At 39.3% G+C, this 16,485-nt stretch overlaps 1 protein-coding gene across 2 annotated transcripts in view; it reads right to left on the bottom strand.

Annotated features, from left to right (window-relative positions):
- spas (spastin) overlaps positions 1-7,966 on the bottom strand; it is a 306,239-nt gene extending 298,273 nt beyond the window's left edge. For both annotated transcript variants that reach the window (XM_067140818.2, XM_067140819.2), the window contains exon 1: positions 7,516-7,966. In XM_067140818.2, the coding sequence (XP_066996919.2) occupies positions 7,516-7,966 (451 nt within the window). The remainder of the gene's footprint in view (positions 1-7,515) is intronic.
- Positions 7,967-16,485: the final 8,519 nt, after the last annotated feature.

Raw genomic sequence — 16,485 nt, 5'->3', positions numbered from 1 at the left:
ATATAATTACATTATGGAGAGTGTGACTACAACTAACACACGTCACTTTCAAACTCCCGTGGTTTTGTAATTTTCATGGAATGTGGGAACAGTGGGCTGGACATGATGTGAGCTCTACTGGAGACAATAGGAACTGCCCTCCAGCCAACAGGAAGACAGGAAATGGCCGCATATCAAAGATCGGCGCAGTGTCGGTTTTAATTATTCTATATAAGCAAGAATATCTCTAGGGCAAAAGTTCAGTAAGACTTACCATTTTTCAGCGCACGCATCTAGGCACGACTGCCCTGTCATTTGTTTCGCCTGTATGTCTGAAAACAGGCCTTCTCTGTAATTCCAGAACTTGTATCATATATTATTATTTTAATAATAACAATAATAATAATAATAATAATAATAATAATAAGAGAAAAGCGCACGTGCATAGATGTTCTGCATACAGCAATTTAGTTGCTACAAAGTTGTGTTAGCGATATACGTCTCTGGTGACACCATAGCGCATGATACCGATCACACTGTTCACGTACACACGATACTTCGTCTGGAGTGTGGAAACCCTTTTTCTTGCATACGGGAGGGTGGAACCCGTGCACTGCGAATCGCGTCAGCGTGTAGCGCAGATCGTAGTCCGCACCTTTCCAGTCTGTAGACGTCATTGCTTCGGTCGAGTACAATTCCAGCCATATTTCTTTTTTCTTGTTCTGAAGTTCTTCTAACAGTTCCTGATATGCCTTTGTGGATGGTAGGGGCATTTTGTCTTAATTGTTCTATGAATAAAGGTTCTCTGATGAGTTCGTATGTTAGTCTAGAGGGAGTGAATTTCGATACACATAATAATCTCTTAAGATATGTTGCTTTGATATGCTCGATGTCTTTGAGATTTGATTTGGTGAGATGTGTCCATATTAATTCTAGTCCGTATGTCACTATGGGCATTATCTTGGTGTGTAAGATCTTTATGGCAGTGGGTACAGAGAGTCTTCGCAGGAGTTGGATGTCATTGATGGCCGTTATGGCTGCTGTTGCTCTATTCCTGATGTGCTTAGTGTACGTCGTTCCGGTGGTCTGTAGTGTCATTCCGAGGTAGTTAAATTCCTTTGCTATTTTGATTGGTTCCTGGTTTGGAGTGAAGAACAGTTTGTCTTTTGCCGTTATTTTCCCTCCCTTCCTAAATATCACATGGACTGTCTTTTGCTCATTGATCTCTAGCTTATTCTTCTCTGCCCATAATGTTAGGCGATACATACATTCCTGTAGTACCTCGAGGTTTGATGAGCCTAGTGCCATGTCGTCTGCGTATGCATAGAAAGTGACCTGTTCCTTTAGATTTCCGAAGCACTGGATAACGTCTGATGTTGCAAGATTGAACAGTAGGGGGCTGGCCGGGTCCCCCTGCAGAATTCCACTGGTCTGTGGTATCAGGGTGGAAGTTTGGATGTTGTCTTTGATGATGAGCTCGTTTAGTTGAAATATGTTGTCCATGATGATCGTTAGATAGCTGCCTTCCCCGATCGTACGTTTATGCTTATTGATGATTATCTGGTGGTTCAGTAGATTGAAGGCCTTCTTATAGTCAATGAATATGACGTGAAATTTCCCTCTGTGATGCCTAAGTGGTTCCTTTATATCATCCATTAAGTTACTTTTTGCATGAAATGTCGATCTGCCTCTCCTAAATCCAAATTGCTCATCCGGTATTTGTCCGATTGTTTCCTTTTCTAGTCTTGCAGATATGATTCTGGTGAATACCTTGAACAGCGCATTCTCCAACACAATTCCTCTGTAGGAGTCCGAGTGGTCGGGGCTACCTTTACCTTTGTACAAGAGTTTTAGCATTGCGGTCCTCCAGTTGCTCAGTACTTTGCCTATTTCTAGGCACTTGTTGAATAAGGCTGTCCATAATTCCTCTAGGTGTGACAGGGCTTCCTTCAGATGCTCATTAAAGATTTTGTCTGGTTTGGCAGCTTTATGGCTTTTCAGTTCCATGACCGTATTTGTTTCCTCCTCTGTTGTGATGCGTGGGAAGTCTGAAGTTAGAGTTGCGTGGATTGTCCTTGGGGTTGATTGCCTGTTATAGATCTGTTGAAAGTGTGATTTCCATGTTTCCATTCTGATAGTTTGGGAGAACTTTGGTGACCTAGGTTTCAAAGCTGCAAAGTAGTTTTCACATGCCTTCTCTAATAATCTCTTTCCTTCTTCTACCCAGGTTGCTCTCTTCTCGAGTAGGTTTTTTGTAGGCGCGTCTCTGAATGCTGTAGGTCTGCAAGTCTATTTCAGTTTTGGAGATTCTTGCAGTGTATAGGAGGTCCAATACCTGTTTTCTTTTGTCATAACAGGTCATGTCGAACCAAGGCTGTGACTTTCGTTTGCTCCCTGAACTGCGCGTTTGGGCGTCCTTTATGTATTTGTCCAGTTTCAATGCTGCGGAGTCTACCTCTCCCTGCTTTATTTGATCAAGAATGTGATCTTTCGATGATGGAGATATTTCGGCTAGGATGCTGGTATTCAGTGTTTTCTTTATTGTTACTCTCTTCTGATCTCTGATGTTTGGTAGAGGCTCATCTATTGTGACCAGAGCGTATACAGGTATGTGTTTCCTTAGGGGGGCCACGCCTGCATTTGCGAGAGTCTTGAAGTAGGTGCTTCTGATATAGTTGTTGACAAATAACAAGTCTATCATACTAGTGCCATTGTGGTATACATAGGTTGGAGTGTGTGGCTTGTTCACTAGGATAAAACCTTCCACTTCTAGGAATTCTAGGACTGTTTTGCTTTTCATGTGCTTTTTGTCCGTGCGACAGTTAAAATCAACTGCTAGAATGGTGGCATCTTTGTAACTGATGAGCGTTAATGTGCTGCCAGGCTCTCAATTATATCCTGTGCTGTATTGTGAGGTTGGAAATAGGCAGCAATAATGTTCAATCTTAGGGCCTTCATTGTGAGCAGGTTCAGCGTTCTTTGGATAACATGATGCGATGATAGCCGCGGTTTGATTAGACAAGAGATGCCTCCACTTTGACATCCGCTTTCTCCCTGGCTTGCGAGGTTGTGGATGTTGTAGTAATGTTCTACATTGATGTGATTTGTGAAGAAAGTCTCAGTTAGGATCACAATACCTATCTTAAATAAATCTGGAGGGCCTAAGTTCAGGATGGATTTTAGGCCCTCTATGTTCCAGAGCATTATGTCTATTCTCTGAGTTTTCTTAGGCTTCGAGCTCTGTTCCTGGATAGGATCTATTCGTTCTTGTGCAAGAGAAATGAAAAGGCCTGATGAGGACACCTTTAGGCCAGAATTCTGGTCTCTCGGCACTTTCTCGCACCTGGAGTGGAATGCCTACTTTATATGCCTTATTGGTTCCCATGGTTCTCAACTCTTAACACGATATACTTTCAGGAGTAGGCCTAATGTTTTTCTTAATCAAGAAGTACTTTATTTTTTCTGCTGTCCCGTTTTGTGACAGGCGCCCAATATACAGCCAGGCCCTCCTCTCGCCTGCCTGAATTAAATCGCCTTCAGCGGTTCCCGATCCTATTATCGTGCGAGAACTGTTGCGCCTTTCGTAGGACACAACTCTATAACCTTCATTCGTTTCCTCATCCCGCGTTGTTTCAATATTTACTGCGGTTAGTTCTTCGTCAGTTTCGTTGGATCACTCTTCTCGTCTGCCGTCTGTTTTGGTTTGTTTTTTCTGTTGCAGTTTCCACTGTTCCCACTTCCTGCTGTTGGTCCTTCCCTTTGGCGTTGGGATTTTCCATAATTGGTTTCTGTGATTTCTCTCGTCTCTCCCAACCACGGTTGGATTCGTGCTGATGTTGGGTGTTTTTGATGACTGACCCTCTAGCATTTTGTGAAGTTTGGCTTTCTTTCATCTTACTTAGGGTCTCAGCCATCATGTCTAGCTTCTTGTTCACATCTAACTTAGCGACTCTATCTCTTTTTGCATTGATTTTCCTGCTTTGTATAGTACGAAATCCTGTTCGCAGCCGCTGCATAGCCACATTAACTTTGATTTCTTCTTCTTGGTTGCTTTCGGGCATTGAATTGTCCCTATTGCAACTCTGTGCAAGCCAAGTGGTGCCATCTCTGGCACGCTCTGTCACACTCTACCGATGTCTCATCTTCCACTTTCTTCTCACAGATAGGGCAAACGTCGAGTTTCTCAACGTATTCCTTGCCTGATGACATTTTGTGCTTGCTTTGGGCATGGTATCTAGAAGGCAGTGGAATTTATTGTGTTACAAATGTGTTGTTTTTAAAACGTTTCTTGTATTCTCTCTTCATATACTGCACTTCACTATATATTCACTTAACACTCCAACCTCTTGCACTATACATTAACCATATATATAAGACAGCAAAATAATGCCTTGCAGAATCCCATTTTAATCATCACAGGATCAAATAATACTTCATCTAGGCCTACTCTTAATTCTCTGAGTTAAGCCTGATAATCAGAGTAATAAGTTCTGGGAACAATTTACATGCTTGAACCTCCTTATTATTAACCATTTTATTTTATAGGTTATGGCTCTTTTTGCATCTTCTATTACATATTCCGTGCAAAGGAATTTGTGGAAGGCTCTTAACCTGCAATAATTATTTTCATAGATTAGTGCTTACATGCGTGGGGTCTGTTTCTGTAGATCTCCAGAATTTCAAAGAAACACTTTTCAGGACAAAACCTATGCAATTGAAGGATGTAACACATAATACGGTATATATTTTATAGGTTATGGGTTTGTTAGCATCTCTTATCAGATATTCTTTGCACATGGTTATTCTGGTGGTGTAGGCCTATTGATCATGTTCCAACAAGTATGGACAAAACTGTAGTAAAGGGGCCTCAAGGTTTAGTAACATGATCCACCACTCGGTGGCGCACGTGTTGACTGTCGCACTAGTAGAGCTGAGAGGGAGCGCCAAGAGGAACGACAATGCTGCCAACTGTTAGTTTGATAAGGCTATACATTTTTTCTCGCCGTGCGGACAGTAAGCGCCGCGGCGATAGAAAAGAGCCTCTCGAAGGGAGTGTGGCACCAAAGGGGCCACTGTTCTAATGCCAGAGATTGACCTGGATGTGCAAAGATAGATTAGAACTACTTGCCGGGCGGAGAATATGCGCCGCGGCCTTTTAAACTTCCATGGACTCTTCATATTTCTTTTCTTCTGCAATGGTTGGTAACAAAATCTCGGCCTCATCCTAGGTGTCAATGACGTCATCCTCTTCCATACGTGAACCAATCACCGTTATAAGCAATGGAGTATGGCGTCTAAAACAGTATTTTTGGTTATAAAGCAGAATTGGTTATACAGCAGAAATCTATAACATTCTATGACATATAAAAGTAAATGTACTTCTAGGGGCAGGTGAGTTGGTCCCTGGCAAGCGTATTGAACACATATCTCTTCCACTGATCATTTTAAGGTAAGAAGAGCAGCATTTAAAGTAACATTATATGTAATAATCCTTGAGGCCCCGTTACTATAGTTCTACCATCTTCAGAAACAGAACCCCATGCACTTAAGCACTAATGATCACAGATCAAGAGGCCTCCACAAATTAATATGCCAGTCATCACAGTACATGTTATATTTGCACTGATCACTTCACTTACGCAACCTACAGAATCTCCTACCAACTTTGATATTCTGAAAGCATTTTAAAATTAAAAATTCTATGAAAAAATTAATCTACCCTTAGCACGGATAGCACCTCCAGTCAGTTTCACACTGGTTCAGCATTTCTTGGCAGTGGAGAGTAATTACCCGTAAAATACACTAGTAAATTCCACTGACAATATGTACCTATGTATCTCCCTCTTTTGGCGCCACTTCCGTACCCCATGTGCAGACTTTGGGATGATAAAAATCATAAAAATGATGTGCAACGATACCTTAAGTAGCAGAAAAGGGAGAACCTTCCTTTATGCTTGCTAGAAATCCACCTTCCCGCCCAAACATTCTTACTTATACAGCAGAATTAAAACCAAGACTGTGCAAATCAGCTGAATGCGACCATGTGCTGTGTCCCTATTGGCCGGCCAATGTTCGCGATGTGTTCCTATTCGTCAGACAAGCTTCGCTTCGTCTCCGACAGAGCTTGCACCGTGTGCAAGTACAGGGCTGCCATATTTGCTAAAAGTAAAAGAACCATATCGAGACCAATGGTTTTGTCACTAACCTACCGAGACGAATGGTGGTGTCACGCGGGATACTAGAGGCCTAAGGGCCGCTTCGCGGCTCTAACCTCAGGGCTTATGCCCCCACAGCCCTTTGATTGCCCTAGTCCAATGGTCTAGTCACTAACTGGACCTAACCAAACCAGCCCAATGGTTTTGTGGTATGCCGGTTTTGTCACTCCCCAGACCTAACCCATCCAGCCCAATGGTCTCATCACTACACGGACCTAACCAATCCAGCCCAATGGTCTTGTCACTAAGAATGCATAAGTTGGCAAGCCTGCCGAGTGTTACATGACGTCGCCCGAGCTGCGCAATGTTGAATTTCTAACCTCACTTCTTGCACACAGGGTTTGGAAGTTTTACCCGTCTAGTGCTTTTTAGAGAATGAAATTTCTATCTTCAATGTAAGCCAGAGAATAGGCAAGTAGGTCTACTGCCAGGGTAAAGAGGAAGGGGAGAGACAAGCAAGGCAGTATCACTAGCAGTAGGATGCATGTACCAAGACCTTTGGTGGACCTACAGGACCTCCCGGACGGTGGAAGGACACTACTAACCAGCTGTATTACTCGCACACTTTTTAGTGATAGATGGACACCCTAGTGCTGAATCGGTCAACCTCGGTATCTTCGAGATTCGTATTGGCAACCTTTGAAACACAAACTATGAATCGCTTATGCAATGCTGTGCGACATCTGGTGTATACTTTATGTACTAGTACTGTTGTTGTTTACACACCAAAGCCAAATTATAGAATTCATGCCAGGAATAAGATTTGCATCGAGAAATGTTTAATGTGTGTGTGACAGTTGTTGGCTTAAGATAAAGGTTTAGAAAATTCATATCGATCAATCATCTTACAGATTTAATTCAGATTTCATTTCCATTCAGTTGTACCAAAACCGGGAGAGCTCCCTCCTTACTCCTCACCCCTGTACAAAAATATATCACTAAAAAGTGTGCGAGTAATACTTACAACACTAAATAGTAAAAATATAATTGAGAAGGGAGAAAGTTACTGGTGTGGGATGGAATGAATAAATATCCTAATTCTGAGAAACCAGCACTTGAAACATATTGGTAAAACACAAAAATTAAAAAGACATTCAAATTTATTTTTGCAAAGAGGGTATTTACAGTAATCGTTCTGTAATCAAGGATTTTCCTTCAGTTTGTAACCCCAATTGGTTATTTCTCGCTATGCCATGGAAGTATAATATTTCTCCCCGGATAATGGTTATAAAACATTATATAAAAATCTTAACAACAGCACAAGCAAAAAGTCGTGCAGAGGTAATATCTACCCGAAGGGTAGTGAAACGGTGAAATTTACCTTCGTTTTCTTCGTCTATTTTCAATGCTTTGGAAATAAACTCGAACGCTCTTCTATGATGATGTTTCTGTTTGGCTAACAAAGGGTCCCCTGGTCCAGGACCAGTGGGATGTTTTGGATGAAGCTGAGACATATCCTGTGGGTAATCTTGAGCTTCACTTTCACTACTATCTGGTATAACGATTTCTACATTACAGTTTATATTCGTTTTTGGACGGTGCACAAATCGCGAAGTAGACAAATACAAATACTTAAATATAACAAACAACTGATATATTACAGATCGTAAAATGTTAAACAAAAATATCACTGGAAATGAAACAACGTATAAATTTCTTTTATGCACGGATGGAAAGTCTTGTTTCAAATTTCGTTCATCCGTTTTCCGCGACTTCTTCGGGGATTTTGAACTAGCCTTCCGCTGCATCCGTCCGCCATCACTGAACGACATGCTGCATCCTATGACGTAACAGTGACACCCCCCACCCAAGAAGCTAGAATAACAAGTAGGGGCTATACCACAGTCATATAGATTTAGACTGGCAATGAGCAGCAGGATTCAGAAGCCCGAAGAGTTCGGCCGCCGCCATCTTACGTCACTACATTATCCCTCGACATTAACGTAAAATAGTCTACGGTAAAACATCGGGACATTCACGCGCTCCTGGACCACGGCCTAAAAGCCCGGAAGACGGTGACATGATTTGTAACGCCTGCCGTGAAAGCTTCAATTGCTACAATGTAAAATAGTACCTGAAACGGGAATACTAGACTGGAGATAATTTAAAAACTTAAAGGCACAACGAAACAATAACAATAATACTGATTAATTATACCTATTAGGTCCTTTATTTTACTGTTAAAAACAAAACACTGGTATATCAAATTACAAATGCTTTAAAATACCCAGGCTGTTATTGACCGATCCATGGTCAATCCTATTTCCATTCCTATCTTACAGTATGATTCGTACATATTTCCGGAAACAGTAATGCAATTACATTAATAAGGCGCGTATGGGCTGAGTGAGTCAGGCGGTTGGTTTTGTGATCCCAACTTGGCAGGTTCCAACCCGGCTCAGTCCGGTGGTATTTGAAAGTGCTCAGACAGGTCAGCCTCGTGTCGGTAGATTTATTGGCACGTACAAGATTTCCTACAAGACTAAATTCCGGCACCTAAGCGTCTCCGAAAACAGCAAAAGTAGTTAATGGGACGTAACGCCAATCACATAGTTATGATTACTGTCTATGATTATTATTATTATTATTATTATTATTATTATTATTATTATTATTATTATTATTATTATTATTATTATTATTATTACTATTATTATTATTATTATTATTAATTATTGTCCAACTCACTCGCTGAACGGTTAGCCTGGAGGCCTTCAATCAATCAATAAATCAATCAATCAATCAATACTGATCTGCATTTAGGGCAGTCGCCCAGGTGGCAGATTCCCTATCTGTTGCTTTCCTAGCCTTTTCCTAAATGATTACAGAAAAATTGGAAATTTATTTAACGTCTCCCTTGGTAAGTTATTCCAATCCCTAACTCCCCTTCCTATAAATGAATATTTGCCCCAGTTTGTCCTCTTGAATTCCAACTTCATCTTCATATTGTGATCTTTCCTACTTTTATAAATGCCACTCAAACTTATTCGTCTACTAATGTCACTCCATGCCATCTCTCCGGTGACAGCTCGGAACATACCACTTAGTCGAGCAGCTCTTCTTCTTTCTCTCAATTCTTCCCAACCCAAACTTTGCAACATTTTTGTAACGCTACTCTTTTGTCGGAAATCACCCAGAACAAATCGAGCTGCTTTTCTTTGGATTTTTCCAGTTCTTGAATCAGGTAATCCTGGTGAGGGTCCCATACACTGGAACCATACTCCAGTTGGGGTCTTACCAGAGACTTATATGCCCTCTACTTTACATCCTTACTACAACCCCTAAACACCCTCATAACCATGTGCAGAGATCTGTACCCTTTATTTACAATCCCATTTATGTGATTACCCCAATGAACATCTTTCCTTATATTAACACCTAGATACTTACAATGATCCTCAAAAGGAACCTTCACCCCATCAACGCAGTAATTAAAACTGAGAGGACTTTTCCTATTTGTGAATCTCACAACCTGACTTTTAACCCAGTTTATCAACATACCATTGCCTGCTCTCCATCTCACAACATTTTCGAGGTCACGTTGCAGTTGCTCACAATCTTGTAACTTATTTATCACTCTATAGAGAATAACATCATCCGCAAAAAGCCTTACCTCCGATTCCACTCCTTTACTCATATCATTTATATATATAAGAAAACATAAAGGTCCGATAATACTGCCTTGAGGAGTTCCCCTCTTAATTATTACAGGGACAGAAAAAGCTTCATCTACTCTAATTATCTGAGATCTATTTTCTAGAAATATAGCAACCCAATCAGTCACTCTTTTGTCTAGTCCAATTGCACTCATTTTTTCCAGCAGTCTCCCATGATCCACCCTATCAAATGCTTTAGACAGGTCAATCGCGATACAGTCCATTTGACCTCCAGAATCCAAGATATCTGCTATATCTTGCTGGAATCCTACAAGTTGAGCTTCAGTGGAATAACCTTTCCTAAAACCGAACTGTCTTCTATCGAACCAATTATTAATTTTACAAACATGTCTAATATAATCAGAAAGAATGCCTTCCCAAAGCTTACATACAATGCATGTCAAACTTACTGGCCTGTAATTTTCAGCTTTATGTCTATCACCCTTTCCTTTATACACAGGGGCTACAATAGCAACTCTCCATTCATCTGGTATAGCTCTTCCGACAAGAGGGTCCCGGGGTTCGATTCAGGACGGATCGGGGTTTGAATCGCTTCTGATTAATTATTATGGCGCGGGGACAGGGTGTTCGTGTCTGTCCTAACACATTCCTCTTGATATTCACACAACACAATACACTACCAACCACCACTGAAACACGCAATAGTGATTACATAACTCAATATAGGATTGGCGTCAGGAAGGGCATCCGGCCATAAAACAGGACCAAACCCACATGTGCGACACAGTTCATTCCCGCGACCCCAAAGGTGTGAGCAAAGCTATAGAAAAGGATTATTATTATTATTATTATTATTATTATTATTATTATTATTATTATTATTATTATTATTATTATTATTATTATTATTATTAGGCAATAAACATACGTGTCCATTGGGTTTAGATCTAAAGCATGTGAGCTTAGCCTTCAAAACATTTCTTTTTCATACAATTTACCTGTGACTACATTAGGTACGGTATGTTCCGTTTTAAGACTCAGCTTAAACCATTATATGTATTCTGTCTGAAATACATCTCAGTAAGTTTCCACACGTGAACAACATTTTTCGTAGTAACATATGCCTACAGATTACACATATTTCAAAAAGAAATTTGTACCGGTAGGTACACCTCAACACCGCGGTTTTAAAAGAAGTGCCTTGAAGAACGTTATCTATCAATTTTTTTTTGTTATGTTAAGAACGAAGACATGTTTTCAAGTGTTGACTTAGTTAAATGTAACAAAGGCTTTTCAGTCTCTCAAACACACAGCAAATACAATGTAAATTATAACACTATAAACATACCTGTAAAAAACACACTAACATTCCAGAATGTTCCAGGTATGTTTATAGGGTTATAATTTACACTGTATTTGCTGTGTGTTTGACAGACTGAAAAGCCTTTGTTACATTTTACGTTATCTATCATACAAAACTTGAAACAGGTATTGCAGGAAGTGGGACATTGGTCAACAGATGTCACTACTAAATGATGGAGTAATATGTTATTCTAAAGTTTCCTAAACTGACTAGATTTCGTTGTTTTGTTTTTGTGTATCACTGGTTTCAAGAAATTTGAACTATTCTCCATAGATGTCTCTATTTAAAAGCTGAGGTCATGCACTCTGGTGCTAAGTGGAATAATTAGAGATTTGAAGAAATTTTGTGTTTATAGGTTTTCTGAACTGAATTGACTTTTCTTATTTTTGGTACCGGTACTTCAAAGATTGCAACACCTCTTACTCATCCCGCCAGGGTTGGTTTCTAACCAATCAGAAATTTTATGTATTTATTTTTCAGCCAATCAAACGATTCTTGTACCTATTTTATCCGCCAATAAAAATGAGAGGGTGTGTCCGGATTTAGTCCAGAGCCTTCTCTTTCCTCTCGGGTATATAAACTGTAGTTTTTTGAGCTAGTTTGTCTAACTGATCGTCGTCTTACTGAGTGTTTGTGTTAAGACAGGAGGCGGGAGACTCAATCTTCGGCAGGCAGAATATCTGCTAAGGTTATGGGCAACAGTTTCTCCATCAAAGTAGTATCTCTTCAAGCTGACACGAGGGGAAGATTCTAATCCTTAACTATGTAACAGTCGATTCCTAAAATGTAAACTTCCTTCCTTCTAATGTAAAATTTCATGTAAGTCCTAAGGACTTAAACTATAAATCAGGGACAGAGAGTGCATTACCCTCTTGAATTCCCCTTCAATTAATCTTGAGGTGACTACGATTTTGTAATGGTTTGCTCTTGTAAATCATAAATTAACTTGTCCTTCTGGTCACCTCAGTAGTGCGCGATTACCCTCTGCATCGTCGGGCTGCAAGCCCAAGTATGGTTTTAATTTCTGATTTCGAGGAGCGCAAGTGTACGCCTCCATATATTTTGTGTTTGTGCCAGTAACGTAACCCGTTTCTCTTCACGAAGGCCCAGTCGAATGGGTACTAAATACCCCTGTGTAAACTAAAATTCATATGATATTGTAAATTGAATGGGTGAAAACCATAACGGTATAAGTAACATTTTGGTCATTCAGAGAAAAAGACATTTAAACATCTTCAACACTCATATAAAGCATGGTATTTGTAGTTATACCACCCATCACTAGAGCGCAGAATATTACCGCTATCACTTGTATCCCCTGGTTGGTGAAAGGATACATCCTCCTGGAGTTACATCCTGCACTTAACTCATTTTTTAAAGAAATGCCACTTATACCGTTATGGTTTTCACCCATTCAATTGTAGGTTGTGTGCAGAGAGGCAAAAAGGTATAATTGTATTGAGCAGAGACGCACTTTTCAGTCTTGTAAAGGTTAATGGTTGCCTTGCATAGGCCGTAAGAGTTTGAGAGCGCAGTCTCCTTGGTTGAATTCGTAGAGCATGTAAGCTCTTTTCTTGTAATTTAATTGATAGTGGTGTAACATTGAGTGGTGCGTTTGGAAGGCCGTAACTTGTAACTGTTGGAGCAAATTGCTCTTGGAAATTGTGTTTTGGGAGATATCTCTCCAGATCTATCTGACTAAACGCAATATTGCTGATTTTGGGACCTTGTAAATTAGAAGCTTGAAGCTCAAAAATTGTAAATTACCAATTCTTGGTTTCTCGAATTTTGTACCAACTACCTATGTATCTGCAAATTTCTTTTTTTTTTTAAATGTAAGATCTGAAAAGAAATATAATCTTTATTTTAAAATTTTAAAATTTTAAATTCATCTTTGACTATCGTAGATAGACCAATACCCACCAGCATCTTCTTTAACCTCTGCGTTCCACAGATAACCCCGGAACTAAATTAATGGATAAGAATGTTCTTTTTGTACAACTACTCCCCTACAAGTATCACATTGTAGAGAATTGAAAAAACATCTCTACCACAAATCTTGAGATATATAGAAATCATATTCTGTTATAATAAACCTAACAGCTATTTCGATTTATGCAAGCTTACTAATCTTTCCACTCTAATTTAATAGTATTTTCGATATCCTTGCAACATATCTTTAAAGATATGTGTTAGTCATGTATTTAGTTTTAATAATTAGAAGCTATTAATACCGCAAATTATTTGCTAATGCTTCATTGAGGTTGGTCAGATTTTACCACATAGGATTGTAAATAGAAAGTACAGATTTTTGCACATTATTATGAGGGTGTTTAGCGGTTGTAGTAAGAATGTAAAGGAGTGGGCATATAAATCTGTGGTAAGACCCCAACTAGAGTATGGTTCCAGTGTATGGGATCCTCACCAGGATTAAATGCTTCAAGAACTGGAAAAATCCAAAGAAAAGCAGCTTGATTTGTCTTGGGTGATTTCCAACAAAAGAGTAGCGTTAAAAAAAGTTGCAAAGTTTGGGCTGAGAAGACCTGGGAGATAGGAGACAAGCTGCTTGATTAAGCGGTATGTTCAGAGCAGTCAGGGAAGGGATGGACTGGAATGACATTTCTAGACGAATAAGTTTGACTGGTGTCTTCAACAGTAGGAAAAATCACAATATAGAGATAAAGTTGGAATTCAAGAGGAAAAATTGGGGCAAATATTCGTTTATAAGAAGGGGAGTTAGGGAATGGAATAAGTTATCAAGGGAGGTGTGCAATAAATTTCCAATTGCTTTGCAATCATTTAAGTAAAGGGTAGGAAAACAACAGATAAGGAATCTGCCACCTGGGCGACTGCACTATACGCAGATCAGCAGTGATTGATTGACCGGGACTACTATTATTCAATTACGAGGATAACCAAAACGAAATCATCACCTGTAACCAAGTGTTTTACTAACATTATGATTATTCATGAGTTGTATTTTTGGGCTTATGCCGTGTAAATAATTATAAACACACTCAACGTTTCATCCTGATGAAGAAGTAACGTCTGTCTCTATATAATTAGATATCTTTAATGGTAAATTAAATTGCATTACTAACTACACAATCGTATTGTATCGTATTTATTAATGAACATAACAGGCGTTCAGCCCCGAATACATGTTCACAATAATAATAAATAAATAAATACTAACTACTGCTACTGTACACCTTGGCCATGCCATGAAGCCCGTCAGATACCCCGGAAACGTGACCTCAAAAGTTAGGTCACCACGGTAGTCATCCTCCGTCTCTTCATGCCACGTCCAGCTACTCCCCTGTCTAATTCTAAATTCACACTTAAGCCACCCTACTCCTCCAACAGAAATTTACAAACAAAAATAATAAAACATCAATAACTAATAAAATTAATAAACGTAGTCCAACCTAAGCCACCACTCTCCACCATATACAAAATAAAATGAACAATAAAACAAAAATACCTAACGCCACAGTTATAGACCAGAACCAACTCCATCAACAACAGTTTACAACAACTCACGAATAAAAATAAAAGTAAAAATAAGACTAAGAATAACAACTATCCCATTTCTTATTGCTGGTCCCAAACTATCTTACCTCCTCAGCCGGGTCTATGTTTACATTCTACTGCTGGTGTTGCAACTTTCTGCTTGTTATCATTCACACGTACCCACTCATTACGCAACCTTATTCTACTGCTGGTGTTACAACTTCCTGCTTGTTATTACTCATACATACGCAACCTTCTTGCTTCAGCATTTTCATCACCTCTATTGTTCCCTGACCTACTCCAGAATAAGCTACAACAGCAACATTACCAGATTGCATTCCAAACCAGCCATAATATTCCGTCATTGCATTCCAATCCATCAAACCACAGCTTTAACCAATCCGCGTTAACATTGCTTCCTTTCATTTCATTCCGCCACAACACTCCATAATAAAATTTACCTCTCCATCTCCCAAAAATTTCGGCAATGAATAACAAATACCAATCACGCAAATACCAACACCTCTCCAACCTCATATTTCTTCCTCCTCTCCATACAAACAAACCAAAATTTACAAAATGATAATAAGCTCACCTCTCTCCAGCTCCAAAAATTAAATACTCATACCAGACACAAATACAATAATACCACCTCCCAACTCCCACGAAATCAGCCGTAAATAAACCATCTCAATACCAAACCATACATCACCTAATCATAAATACTAAGCCTTCAATACTTCCAACGCCACATTTCAGCAATACAACACCAACTCCACATTATATCAACAATACAAACAAACCAAAATGTACAAAATGATAATAAACTCACCTCTCTCCAGCTCCAAAAATTAAATATTCCAATCCATCATACCACAGCTTATACCAGACACAAATACAATAATACCACCTCCCAACTTCCACGAAATTAGCCGTAAATAAACCATATCAATACCAAACCATACATCACCTAATCATAAATACTAAGCCCGCAATACTACCAACACCACATTTACAAAATGATAATAATCTCACCTCTCTCCAGCTCCAAAAATTAAATACTCATACCAGACACAAATACAATAATACCACCTCCCAACTCCCACGAAATCAGCCGTAAATAAACCATCTCAATACCAAACCATACATCACCTAATCATAAATACTAAGCCTTCAATACTTCCAACACCACATTTCAGCAATACAACACCAACTCCACATTATATCAACAATACAAACAAACCAAAATTTACAAAATGATAATAAACTCACCTCTCTCCAGCTCCAAAAATTAAATATTCCAATCCATCATACCACAGCTTTTACCAATCCGCGTTAACATTGCTTTCTTTCATTTTATTCCGCCATAACACTCCATAATAAAATTTACCTCTCCATCTCCCAAAAATTTCGGCAATCACGCATATACCAACACCTCTCCAACCTCATATTTCTTCCTCCTCTCCATACAAACAAACCAACATTTACAAAATGATAATAAACTCACCTCTCTCCAGCTCCAAAAATTAAATACTCATACCAGACACAAATACAATAATACCACCTCCCAACTCCCACGAAATTAGCCGTAAATAAACCATCTCAATACCAAACCATACATCACCTAATCATAAATACTAAGCCTTCAATACTACCAACACCACATTTCAGCAATAAATAAACCATCTCAATACCAAACCATACATCACCTAATCATAAATACTAAGCCTTCAATACTTCCAACACCACATTTCAGCAATACAACACCAACTCCACATTATATACCACCTCTACTTAT

Source organism: Anabrus simplex, chromosome 2 (assembly GCF_040414725.1).
Source record: "Anabrus simplex isolate iqAnaSimp1 chromosome 2, ASM4041472v1, whole genome shotgun sequence".
NCBI lineage: Eukaryota > Metazoa > Arthropoda > Insecta > Orthoptera > Tettigoniidae > Anabrus > Anabrus simplex.
The sequence above is the reverse complement of the archived record's forward strand: the minus strand, read 5'-3'. Positions and strand labels throughout refer to the sequence as shown.